The 13,074-nt window shown below is 39.6% G+C and overlaps 1 protein-coding gene across 7 annotated transcripts in view; it reads right to left on the bottom strand.

The window, feature by feature from the left end:
* Positions 1 to 13,074, bottom strand: part of PARD3B (par-3 family cell polarity regulator beta) — a 981,548-nt gene that overhangs the window by 438,408 nt on the left and 530,066 nt on the right. For all 7 annotated transcript variants that reach the window (XM_049106749.1, XM_049106751.1, XM_049106755.1 and 4 more), the window contains 4 exons: positions 11,979 to 12,104; positions 9,484 to 9,845; positions 6,567 to 6,706; positions 5,352 to 5,480 (listed from right to left, as the gene is read on the bottom strand). In XM_049106749.1, the coding sequence (XP_048962706.1) occupies positions 5,352 to 5,480; positions 6,567 to 6,706; positions 9,484 to 9,845; positions 11,979 to 12,104 (757 nt within the window). The remainder of the gene's footprint in view (positions 1 to 5,351; positions 5,481 to 6,566; positions 6,707 to 9,483; positions 9,846 to 11,978; positions 12,105 to 13,074) is intronic.

The raw sequence follows: 13,074 nt of genomic DNA, 5'->3' as shown, positions 1-13,074 counted from the left end.
TTTTTTCCTCAGCAAAAGCAATTATTTCTATGTGAAGATCAAATCGGCATGACAAACATGGCTGGCCGCCTTTTGGATCTCAGTCATGCCAGGCAGGAGAAACTTCCTTGCTTGAAATATAGTTAATCCCACTTGCAGAGGCCAGCATTTAATAGCAGGCAAACTTGGCAGGTAGAAATTATAAATACATTTGAAATGTTCTCAGCTCGCTTTACCCACCAGGGGTTGCTGTGATTTTCAGGATAATTTAAAGATAAGGCAGCAGGTCAGAACATGAAACATTAAAGAGGTTAACAAAGAAATGGCACAATTTTTTTTCTCCCCAATAAATGAAAGAAGACATTCACATGTGTGTTGGCTGTACATGCACCTACGTGATAAACAACACAGTCTCTCTCTCACATTCCCACTCTCTCGGAAGCTCTCAAAAAAAAAAATAGAAGCATGACATCAATAGAAAACCTTTAGTTTTTCATGATCTTGCCTAAACTAAAGCTCTGCACAAGTATTTTGGGCGTCAGAGATGGAAGAGAACGTCGAACATGTCTCTCACTGAACACACCAAACAAAGCACTGATTAAGTGGCAGAGTGATCAAGTGCAGACGCAGGCACAGCAGCTTCACCTTGGGATTCTATTACCAACACTAATCTCAGAGTCCCTTTTGCAAAAATGTTCCTTATGTGAACACCTCTTTAATAAACTCTCACCCAGTCAGGGGGTGAAGACATCAGAGGGTCTTCCAGCTTGGGATTCTGGAAAGATTACCTTTGAAACACAGTTCCTTTGGTAAAGATACCAGAAAGGGCTTAAATAGTTGTGATGCTAGTACATGAATTCTTCTCATTTGATGTTCAACCCAGTCTGCCACAGTTGGAACGAAGGTTGGCTAAATGCACTGCTCCATTTGTGACGCTGACCAATTGCTCAGGAGGGAAGGCATGAAACGAAATTAGTAGCAGGTCAGGAGAAATGATCAGGAAATGAATGGGTGCTCAGGCCTTTGGAATGACAGAGGGTCACATCTGAGAGAGACCACCCTAAATCGGGACTTCCTGTCTAACTGCTGACCACGGGCTCCCTTGGCTGTAAGTGTTAAGACTTTACAAGATGCTAAGATAAGGAGGAAGTAGGAAGATTTACCTACCAGTAGGAAACCAGGCGGAGCGGTGCAGCTAAGAGGGGATCCAGCTCGTGAAACAGCAAGGCTTCAGAAAAGCGAGAGGATGGTTTCTCAAAAGAGGAAAACAGTAAACACGGTTTGTTTTCTTCAAAGGAGATAGAATAAGACAAAAGCAGGAAGTGCTGTCCTTCCTTCATCCTGCCAGATTTTCAATGGAAAGTCAAGTGTGTGCATCAGTCATGATAAGAGAGAAGAGACCAAAGTGGTAACACCTCCAGTTTTTTTTTTTCTTTTTTTGAAAGGAAAATACAGAGATGTGTCATAAACTACACTGTTCTTCATTCTGTTTTTCCAAATAGTCCCGTGCATGTCACACTATGAAGTAACTCACAGTGACACAGTGCTGTGCATGCCAAACAGGACCTCTCTTTAAACTTCCTGTATGGTTCTTGCCTCTTAGCACTCAAGGAAGGTATCTGGGCTGGACAAAGAATACTATTCCAGAAACCAAGGTTCTGGGTCTACATGACTTGGCGCTTATAATCCTCAAAGGCCTTGCTTTGCTGTGGTTACAAAGAATATTCCACATATTTAGATAATTAGAAGTCAGATATTCTTTAAAGAGTCTAGACTGTTTGCCAGAGAATTCTAGGAGAAGGGATACTGACCACATGCCTTGCAAATTTGGTTATAAAACTAAAAAACAATGAGAACAAATAATTTATTTGCACTCATAATCTCACAGTTGCACAATTAATTTAACATGCTCCCTGGGGGGGTTTGGCCTATGATGTCACTTTCTGGGATAGAAATCAAATTTCACTCAATTCTATTAAATGAGAGTGAACTAATAACACACAGGCTGCCTGACTTATGGATTTAGTTTCAAACACACACAAATTCTTCTTCTTCTTCTTTTTTTTTTTTTTTTTTTGTAATTCAGTATTTTGGACAGCAATATATATATTTTTAAATGATAATTAAAAAATCAATGTTTAAAATAGTGGTTAATCCCAGGCAAGCCTGAATAGATCTATTTTCTCCAAAAGGTATCTAAAGTATAGTATTGTACTTTTATTGTGTTTAATACTACTGAAGTGGCAAGGTACTAGCAGAATTATAGCTGACATATAGTGAAGACTTATAATTGGCCAGGAACTATGCCAAGAGCTTTGCATGTATGATCTCTTTTAATCTTCACGACAATCTCATGAGATCGATAAGGAAACTGAGCCTTGGAATAATTTTGTGAGCTGCTCTAGATCACACAGAAACATTGTGTGATGTTGAGCTTCCAGAGTTGAACTCCAGAGACAATGCACCAAGTGTTAAGAATCCTATGCCTCTAGTTCCCAAGCAGGGTGGGACCATTAATAGATTACTCCGCCACACTGAATCTCTGTTTTCTCATCTGTAAAATTAGAGTTGGATATACTGATTCTTTCAGCCCTCTTTACTCTGAAAATTCTATTTTTACATTCATTAACTTTCAGATGCAATTGTCTGTGATTGAGAAAGCATTCAGTTTCAATCCGGGTAAGGTCAGTATTCCTCTCCGCCTTGCCTGGGGGAAGGAGGGAGCTTCCAGGAGGAAGGATTAGCTGCCAAGTTAGGAATTCTAGAAGACTTGGCAAAGGGGTAAAAGGAACTATTAGATGGTAAACTAAGGCCTCATTAGGGTGTGAGTTCTTAGCTGGAGCTCTGATATTAGGTTCTTTTGTTGACTGGAATATTTCTTTCTCTTCCTTTTTTTTTTAAAGATTTTATTTATTTATTCGAGAGAGCATGCATGTGTGAGAAAAGAGAGAGAGACTGAGCATCAGCACACAAGCAGAGGGGAGGGGCAATGGGAGTGGGACAAGCAGACTCCCCATTGAGCAGGGAGCCTGATGAGGGGCTTGACCCCAGGATCATGACCTGAGCTGAGGGCAGAGGCTTAATGACTGAGCCATGCTGGCTCCCCTGGAATGTTTCTCTTTCTATGCAGGATTTCACTCATTCCAGGACCATAATTCAAAAGAATACATGGTCAGAACTTCTTTCCTGGTTCTCCCATTCCTGATGTAAGTACATAGTCCCACCAAAGTTTTCTAAGTTTTATCTCATGCAACCAAGAGTTGGACAAGAAGTGAAGGGTTTCCTGTTCTATATACATGTTGCCTCTTTCTAATTGCTTTATTCTGTAATCCTTGTAGAGAAAGACCGCGGTCTTTGGATAAATAAAGGATTGAAAGAAAAACCCATCTGCATTTTAGAAAAAAAAAATCTGAACTCCAAGTTTCTGCAGCATTTCTTTTTAGGAAGACTAAAAAGCCTAAGTGAGGAAATGAGAAATGCAAGGTTCTTCCTTGCAAGATGGCTGGCAATGGAGGAGTCAAGTAGAGGAAAGAAGGGGAGAATATAGTCTTTATGTCTTATACTACCCATTCTTCTTCCCTTCTCTGTTTTACTGAGCATTCAATAGGGCAAGAGGCAAAATGGAGAAGATGATGGGAAAGAGAAGGAAGGCCTGGAAAAGTGGTGGGAAGGAGGTCCTTCGGTCAATAGTAGGAAGCATTAATATATGAAAGAGGTGATTCAGGAAGGCTGTATATTTGATTATGAATATAAACATAGGTACAATATTAGGCTTAGAGGAGATATCTTAGACTTCATCTAGTCTTCTCACCTTATCGATGGGAGAATTTTTTCTAGCGCATCTCTGACAGATGGTGAGGCTGGCTCTGTTCCAATATTCTAAGTTGCCTGTTTTCTTCCTGGACAGCTCCAACAGTCAGAAACTATTGTAACTTGTAACATTATCACTTCCAAATATTTGTTCTGGTACCAAGTCAAGGAGGGCAGGAAATGAGTCTTAATTATTTTTGTATCCCCAGAACCTCCAACTTAGTGAACAGCATTTACTTAGTAAATTGTTAGATTACACAAGTAATACATACACAAGTATGTTAATGGATAGAAACTACCTCAAGAAACATTGTAAGTCTACTTTTTAATCCACACGATAACTCCATACATCCTTGTTAGCAATAATAAAAATGTGTCCTAAACTTTCTCTTTTCCAAGCTAACTCCAGTGAGTTTTCTCAACTAAGGCCTACCGGTTCTGATGATCTAACTCTGGGAATCTAACATGTTACCTATATGTACCTTTGTCATTTCTTATATAGATTCAAAATAAATAAAATAAAAATAAAAGGGTAATTAAAAGTCATTTTTCCACATTTATTCCTTTTTATTATGAGTTATAAAAGTCAGGTGGATTTTGTATAGCCTTCTTAAATATATATGTCAATAATAAAGTAATATGTGTTCATTATTTTAAAAATGAGAAAATTAAAATCTCACATAATCTCAACATTGTGGGTCCATCTCTTGTCAGTTCTTTGGATTTTTTAAAAAAGATATTTTACTGTAATTTGATCATGCTGCATATATCATCTTTATATACTACTTTTTTACTTAATGTACTGTGAACATTTTCTCATATTATGATCAGTTTGTCAAAGAGACCATTTTGAGTAACTATGACATTTCACTGGAGAGCTATCTAGTTATTTATCTAACCAATACCTACCATATGGTTGTACAGTGCCTAACAGATCACTACAATAAAAAGGACTTGAGAAAAAAAAAAATCAATGTACATGAAGTTTTTCCACATCTTTGATGATCAGTTTAGGACAGATTCCTAGAAGAGTAGTTAGTAGGTCAAAGAGCATACACTTTTAACAAGACTTTAAAACTCTCTTCCTCAGAATACATTTCCCAGCCCTCACGACAAGGTTAAATTCCTTGTTACATGTTACTATAGCACCCTGCAGTTCTTTTTCATCACCTTCATCATTTTGAATATTTGGTTATATTTTATTTCCATTTAGACTACAAATTACATTAAGGTGGCCCCACAACCATTTTTGCTGACTGTGTTTTGCATAAAGCTAACATAGAGCACACACTCAAAGTATATTTTATTTAGTTGAATGTTGTTAAATTGCTTCCTTAAAAGGGTGTTTGTATTTGTACCCCAGAAGCACTATTGGCATATGTCCAACTCACTGCATTAACATCATAAAGCCATGATAACCCCAGATGGGACACAATACTCTTCATGTGATTCGGTTCTTATTACAAATGAAACCTGTGACTTAAAACTGATCTCTCGGCTATTATGAATTCACTGGGTACACTAAACTCTGCACTGAGGATTCATTAAGACTTGAACATTACCAGCTCTCGGGGAAGAAAAGTTCCTTCTTGACGGGCGATGACCAGTGATGCTGTCTCTCCTTGCTTGGTGCTCCTCAGCATGGCCACGAGCTCTTCCTGAGTTCGCCCCGTGACATCTCTGCCATTTACCTAATGGATGCCATCATATGAACAGATTACGACACTTTCCATCTCCTTCTACCCTAGATGGTTTCTGAAAGTAAGTAGTAGATGGTCTCTTACAGTCAATAAAGCTCAGAAAAGATGAAAACATGGTTTCATGTTGAACAACATGTTCAACCATGTTGAACACATGGTTCCAAACCAACTAAGTTCAAAGTAGTTATACTGACCATCATTATTATGGTGCTAGATCATTTCAGATAGTAAGCAGTGTGAGAAGTTTCTCCTAAGATATCACATTCTTATGAGGGGAAAATCAAACTGACAGTAGAGAATGATTTCTTAAAGAAGAAAGAAGTGTATTTCAGGTACTGAACTGGCACCATTTTCTGCCTACTACAAAAAAAAAAACAAGAAATGGACCATAATCACATGGCAAATTACTTTGGAGGCAAGTTCTTTGTTATAATTAAATGGTGATCTCCATGTTTAGAAAATTAGAGTCTCCAGTTTATCACAGATTATTAGAAATTATACTTTGGAGCTATATTAGTCATTTGGTACATCTTCTTCCATAATTTAGAATCTAGAGTGTTACTTCCATGCCATGAGAAAGTTAAATAGAACCAGTCAGTTTCAGTGAGGAAGATTTCTTGAAAGGTAAGCTGACAATACATATTTAGGTAAGAAGATAATGCTTATCAAACAAAAATACATGGGGGGAAAAGTCTCTTGCTTTGCGTAGTTCCAAATACTTCTTTATAGGCATAGATCAACCTGAGACAGGTTGGCCCATCCCTAGGAAAAGTTAAAGAGAACTGTTATCAGAGTTTGGCTGTAATCCAGGAATGATGAATTCCTGGATTTGATATAAATTCCCCAGGGACCCTAAGAGATAGAAGACAGAGAAGACAGAGAAAAGTTTTTAGTGTTACTTGTCCTTATATCACTGACCTTAGAAGTTAGGCTTCTCACTGACTCAATTTTTTTATAATGAAAGTCCTTATTGTCTACAAGTGATAATTTGTAATATTTTACATTCAAATATAAATATTGATATATTTATTTAAACATCAAGGTTACTTTATTGAAGATATTAATTCTAAGTCTTACCTCCAAAATTCGGTCCCCTGATTGCAGGCGGCCATCTTTTATTGCTGCTCCCTTTGGTAAAATGTTTTTTACAAAAATGGGACCAGGCCCGTGTATGGAAGAGTCTCTGGTGACAACCGTGAAACCCAGTCCTTCAGGGCCTAGTGCGTAAGACCAGGAAAATGCATGGTCACCTTAAGTAGAAACCTTACAGTAAAACTTACCTAATTTAGACTAATGTAGAATAAGTAAAATATTTACATTCCAGCAAATATTTTAAATACACTTCAGTTGTTCTTGTTGCAAATAAAGATTATAGTTCCTGACAGGTTATGATGGTTTCAAAGTGAATTTAGGGCGCAATGCAGATGTGTAACACTTTCGTTTATTGAGGTCCCAGAAGAAATGCCACATGTTATCCATAAACTCAGGAGATTGATTTCTCAGTAAACCATGAGTAGCCAGAGGCTGTCTGCCATGAGTTGTGTCAGGCACTCACTCAGCTAGCCACCCTGCAGCTCCCCACAGCTGGGTCTTGCTTCCTCCTCGTGTGCTGCACCCCCCTTGCTCCCTCCCTCACATTTGGCTGGCCCATTCTTTTGCATCTGATTCTCTCTTTCTCCAAGTATGTGGTTTCCACATTATCTGAAGGTATGCTCAGATATCTCTGCCCTACAGAATTCTCACTTCAATCTTACTTCTTCCTCGGCCTTCCACCACCAATGATCTACTCAAGACCACATCCACTATTTTTCTGTTCTGCATTGTCCCTTTCTCTAGCTTTGACACTTCTCACTGAGTTTTTTTTTTGAAATTAATGTCCCCCATCTTTGTTTTCATATCTTTGTTTTATGACTATTTTCCTACCTCTCCGAACCCGTCATGTCTCTCACCCTCTCTTCCCCACTGTTCTCCCACATGAACATAGATATTCCCCAAGGATCTGCCCTGGAACAATTTGGTCTCAAGATTCTCTGCCTTGGCCAGCTCCTGGCTCCAACACCATCTCCCTATGGATGATACCTAAATCTCTTTGGCCCTAATCTCTCTGGGGTCAGCTTCCTTAATATGACCATGTACACATGTTCACCAGCATTTCAAACTTAACAATGAAACTCCTTCTCCAATTCAGATCCTGATCTTTTCACATATATTCATCTACCAAAACTCTGGAATTTTAGTAATGGCATCACCATTGAACAAGCCATCTGCAATTCCTCTCTCTCCTCCTACATGCAATCAGGAGGGAAGGCACATAGACTATATTAAGACAGATGCAATGTATCCTTTACTGATCCTTTGCTGTTTGATCTTTTTCGTACCTTTTCGCTGTCAGATTGTTTCCCAGAGTACATTTGTGATGTCGTATTCTTTATTTTTGCATTCAAGGCCTTCTGATGGCTTTTTTTTTTTTTTTAAGATTTTCTTCATTTATTTGACAGAGAGAAAGAACACTAGCGAGTAGAAGCAGGTGGAGCAACAAGTAGAGGGAAAGGGAGAAGCAGGCTCCTGCTGAGCAGAGAGCCTGATGTCAGGCTCCATCCCAGGACTCTAGGATCATAACCTGAGCCGAAGGTGGACACTCAACCAACTAAGCCGCACAGGCACCCCTTTCTGATGGATTCTTAAAGTAACCTTCTATGTCTGATCTACCTATCCTCAAAGCATTCAACCCCATGTCTTCTACATAGCTGGATATTTTGTACAAAAAACAACTGATGCATTTATGTAAAAAGTCAAAGGGCTCCTGGGTGGCTCAGTCAGTTAAGTGGTCAACTCTTGGTTTTGGCTCAGGTCATGACCTCAGGGTCCTGGGATAGAGCCCCAAGTCCGGCTCTGTGCTCAATGGGGAGTCTGCTTGTAGATTCCCTTTCTTCCTCTCACTTTGCCCCTACCCCCTGCTCATGTGCACACATGCCTGCACACTCTCAAATAAATAAATAAATCTTAAAAAAAAAAAAGCCTAATTGCTAAGCACTCTGGTGAATTTGTACCTCCTAGTCAATACAGTTTATTCTCAGTACAGAATTCTTAAGGGGGAGAAAATTCTGACCAGAGGATCTTTCAGAATAACCACTACAGTCTAATTAAAGGTACATGTTATTTTGATATATGTTAATAAATATTTTAAAACTACCCTGTGATCATTAAATTCTCTATTAATTCAGACAAAAATTTGAGAGATCTTGGCTTCTTTTGAACTTAGTCTTGAAAATCACATCAGATTGCAGAAGGCTGCAGTGGGGGAAGGGATTATCAGGAGGTTAAAATAAAAGCACAGAAGTGTATGAATGTTTATTTGTGTATATGTATAATATTGCATAAATATGCACGTATACACATGTCTAGTCTTATTTATCTGGGCTTGAATTGCATAGAAATGCTGGAAAAGATGAAGACAAGGTTATACTCTACACGCTTTTGAAATTAAGTATGTTTTGAAAAATTGTTTGCAATGTTGAATTGGCGGAATTTCAATTATATAATTATATGTAATAATTATCAATTATGATTATCACATATTTGCCTTTTGAGGACTAAATATTTTGCTGGTATAAAACTGTCTTAGAGAACCAGAAACAATATACTGGCTTTTTAGAGTTGACCTAAAGGTGCTACAAAAATCACTAATCTTGCTCAAAACAGGGTTCAACTGAATTTCAGTGCTTCTTTCTTACTGTGTTTCTCTCAAGTTTGCAATGGTTCTTTCCATTTCCCAACCTGTCTTTATCACTTTTTTTAAAAACAATCTATACTCTCCAGAAGAAAAGAATAAGAATGTAGTACAATTCCACGAAATTTAAGTTACCTACTTAAATCTATTCTTTGATACAATTAAACTAAGGGAGAATTAACGAAATTAGCCTTAATGCATTTCTCTTAACCAATTTTACATGTTACAATAATAGAATGCTATTAAGCATAATTTAATAATTACCTTTCTTTAGGTCAATCTTAATTTTCTTTGCATTTTTCTTGCTGCCAAATCCCATGAGAGGGGAGAGTGAAGGAGAGGATGGCTTCCTACCCTGTCTTGGTACTCGGGGGCTCTTGCTTTGTTGCAAAGAAGAAGTCAATGCATCCTCTTCAGGACTACCTGTTCCTGTGAGATTTACAGTTTTTGTTGCTGATATTCCATGGACCGGAGGCGGCAGCTTTGTTCTCAAAACGCCATCATTGTTACCAAAAATGTTAAGCGGCCCAATGACTGATTTTTCATACTGTTCACGGTTTTGCGGTGGAAGCACATGGAGGAGCACATTTGGAGATTTCATCGCCTGACGAAAGACATCTTGAGCCCTTCAAAGAGTCAGGAAATACATAACAATCCACATCCTAGCATGCCACGTAAAGCACCCCACATCATGGCAACGGGGGCAGCACATCAGTGTGAGCATGGGAGAAACTGTCACTGTTACCCCCAGGATGACCGCAAACTAAATATGAATTAACCACTTACGACTTGCCCACGAGGTGCCCTGACACGGGGCTACACATGCCTTAGTAGCGTGCACAATCCTCTCATTGGATCTTTTTGACAACTTCCTTAATCTCATTTCATGTTAGGTGAGTACAATTCACTCTTACTTTACAAAACTAGGAAACTGAGGCTCGGAGTGATAAGATAACTTGTCCAGTGACCCATAGTTTTTAAGTATTTCTCAATCTGTAAACCCAACCAGGAGCCATTGCTAAAGTAAGCATAAAAGCAAACTTTAATTTTAGAAAAAAATCCTTGTGTAGTATTGATTGAATTAGTTTCCTTTTAGGGCTTTCTTCTAAAGAACAGATCCTCTCTAAAACGGGGTGTGTTCCAGAATTTTAATTCTGACACAAACATTTCCTCATGGTGATATTTGGTGTATTGGCTGTGCCCAATATCATAGTGAATTATCAATTCTATTTTATTATATAGTACCTGTTATTCTATTATATAGTACCTGTATTTTTTTTTCCTACTTTTTTGTCTTAGCATTTGGTGTTTTTCTCAGATTTCCTACTAGCATTTCTCTCCTTCATCCTTATGCTTCATGACTACGTAAAACAACTCCCTATCCCAGCCTTTCTCGCCAGTAAGATTTATATAATAGGGTTACAGGAAAGCTGGGAGCCAGAAAGTTTCTTCTTCTTCTATTTCTCCAAACTCAGGAGTGATGGGGGAACCCCAGTAGCTCCCCAGTGACCATGGCACAACTTAAAGAGAGTAGCCGCTTAGTGAGGATGGCAAAACAGAAAGATGGAAGATGCCCCTGGGCTGACACGTGTGGAACTTCCACACCAACCCTGGACTCCCACCTCCACACTTATTTGTCCTTGGGGGGTGGGGGATATAAATCTTGTTTAGGGCACCTTTATTTCAGGTCTCTGTCAGTAGCAGCCACATCAAATAATAATGAATCACAATTCCTACTACTACCTGACACTCACTACCCCCCCACCCAACCTTACGAATGAAGTGCTTGCTCTCCATGTTCGAAGGGGAGGAGGACAAGATCTCACAGAGGCAGCCCAGCTCCTCTGCTCAGTTCCCTGACTGGGAGTCAGTTTCTACTCTGCATTACCTTCATGTTGAATTTTTATGAGCCTCAGTTTCCACCTTGCATATCTCTCAGTCCTTGTAAAAAGTTCGGTGGCATTCTTATTTGAAGAAATTCATTTCTTTCCACATTAAGCAGCCACTGCCCACAGCCTCCTCTCATGTACAACCACCCCCTCCCCCCAACCAAAATCACAAATATCGACAGAGAATGGCTACAGAGAATATATGCTATGAGTTGTTTTGGTCAGAAACAAGAGAATCCAGTGGCCATTACTAAAGAGTATTAATTAGTATTTACTCCCTTGTTCTAGAGCCCCATTGCAATGCCAACATACATTTAAAAAATATGCATCAGACTGCCACATACTCCGATTCTTCGCTATAAGAACCCATTCCTATAATATGTTCACATGCAGAAAAATGATTTCTTGAGGGAGAATATTTTAATTTTTTTTCATTTGTTTCTATTACTCAGTGAGTCCTCATAGACGTCTCTCACAGACAAGTAGCTTAAGGAAGACTGCTGACACAAAGCTAGTTAATTAATAAGCTGAACTAACAGTCTGTGAAAAGAGTCATTAAATACCTAACTGTCTAACTGACCCATATCCCAAGCAAAACAAACCCGTCTATCGAAGATGCAAACAGACAACCAGGCGGCAAGGATCTCTGTATCTGCAGTTTCCTATTCTTGGGGCCACCAGGGACACGTGCAGGCCCCCTTTGAGGATGGCAACACATAAGATGCCTTCGAAAAAGGATGTCCTGGGGTCATTCAAAGGGGGCTGACCAGAAATCCTGCCAACAGTTTTGATCATCGAGGGCCCAGTAGTGATTAAAAGTATCTCAGGAATCAATTGCAGAACATAAAACAATGGAAAAAAAATGCTTACTGAGCAAAAGTTTTGTCTACGAGGTCCACATTGTTGATTTTTACGATACATTCATTTTCATGAAACAGTCCCTCCCGCTTGGACCTGCTGTTTTCTTCAATGCCGCGGATGAAGAGTCCTAGGATCCTAAATGCAAAATTTAGGTTGAAATAAAATTACTGAATAATAATAGGCCAATTTTTTTCTTCATTTGCAACTATTCAGAAGCAAGTATTGATTTCTCCTTATGAAAGAAGTTATGCTTTATATTCAGGCAACTGTTTCTTGTTTAAATCCTTAGAGAAAAAAAAATCCACTGAAAGAGAGAAAGCCAGACACATAAATACTGACCTAGGGTACGCTGATTCAGGACTCCATCGCCTTGTTGGCGATATTCTTAGAAAGGGCCTCTACAGCTCTGGGGAGCTGAGGACGCGGAGGTGCCCGGTTTGGGGAAGGGAGCAGGCTGACTGTAACAGGTGTGAGTTAGTGCCGAGATACCTCAAAGCTTCATGATGAAAGAAGATCAGACATTCACCATAGCTTTTTGCAGTCTTACTACCTGTTACAGTCGTTGGCATTTTAAGAAGCAAACACTTATGCACAGATCATATTGCTCAGTTTGTTTGTTTGTTTATTTATTTATTTTCTTAAAGATTTTATTCAGTTATTCATGAGAGACACACAGAGAGAGGCAGAGACACAGGCAGAGGGAGAAGCAGACTCCCCGCGGGGAACCTGATGCAGGACTGGATCCCAGGACCCCAGGATCACGATCTGAGCCAAAGGCAGATGCTCAGCCACTGAGCCACCCAGGTGCCCCCATATTGCTCAGTTTAAAAGTCAGTTCTGTCCCATTTGTCGGTGCCCCTGAATCAAGTACCTGTGGGTGTTTCCCATGCTCAGGCTGGAGGGATAGGAGATCTGGGGAGAAGGTGGGCCGTACACAGGACCAGAAGGATGCAGGCAGGAGGAGAGAGAGAAGACACGCAGAGGCAGGCTGAACCTACGTGTTTGTGTGGGGAGCCATCACGGATGAGGAGGCCAGAACCACACGGGGAGGCTTCAACACCCGTTGCCTGACTTAATCTAATCAGGCTGGAGCAGCACGCCCACC

The sequence above is a fragment of the Canis lupus genome, chromosome 37 (assembly GCF_003254725.2).
Source record: "Canis lupus dingo isolate Sandy chromosome 37, ASM325472v2, whole genome shotgun sequence".
Taxonomy (NCBI): Eukaryota; Metazoa; Chordata; class Mammalia; order Carnivora; family Canidae; genus Canis; species Canis lupus.
Note: the sequence above shows the minus strand (reverse complement) of the source record. Positions and strands in the feature narration are given on the sequence as shown.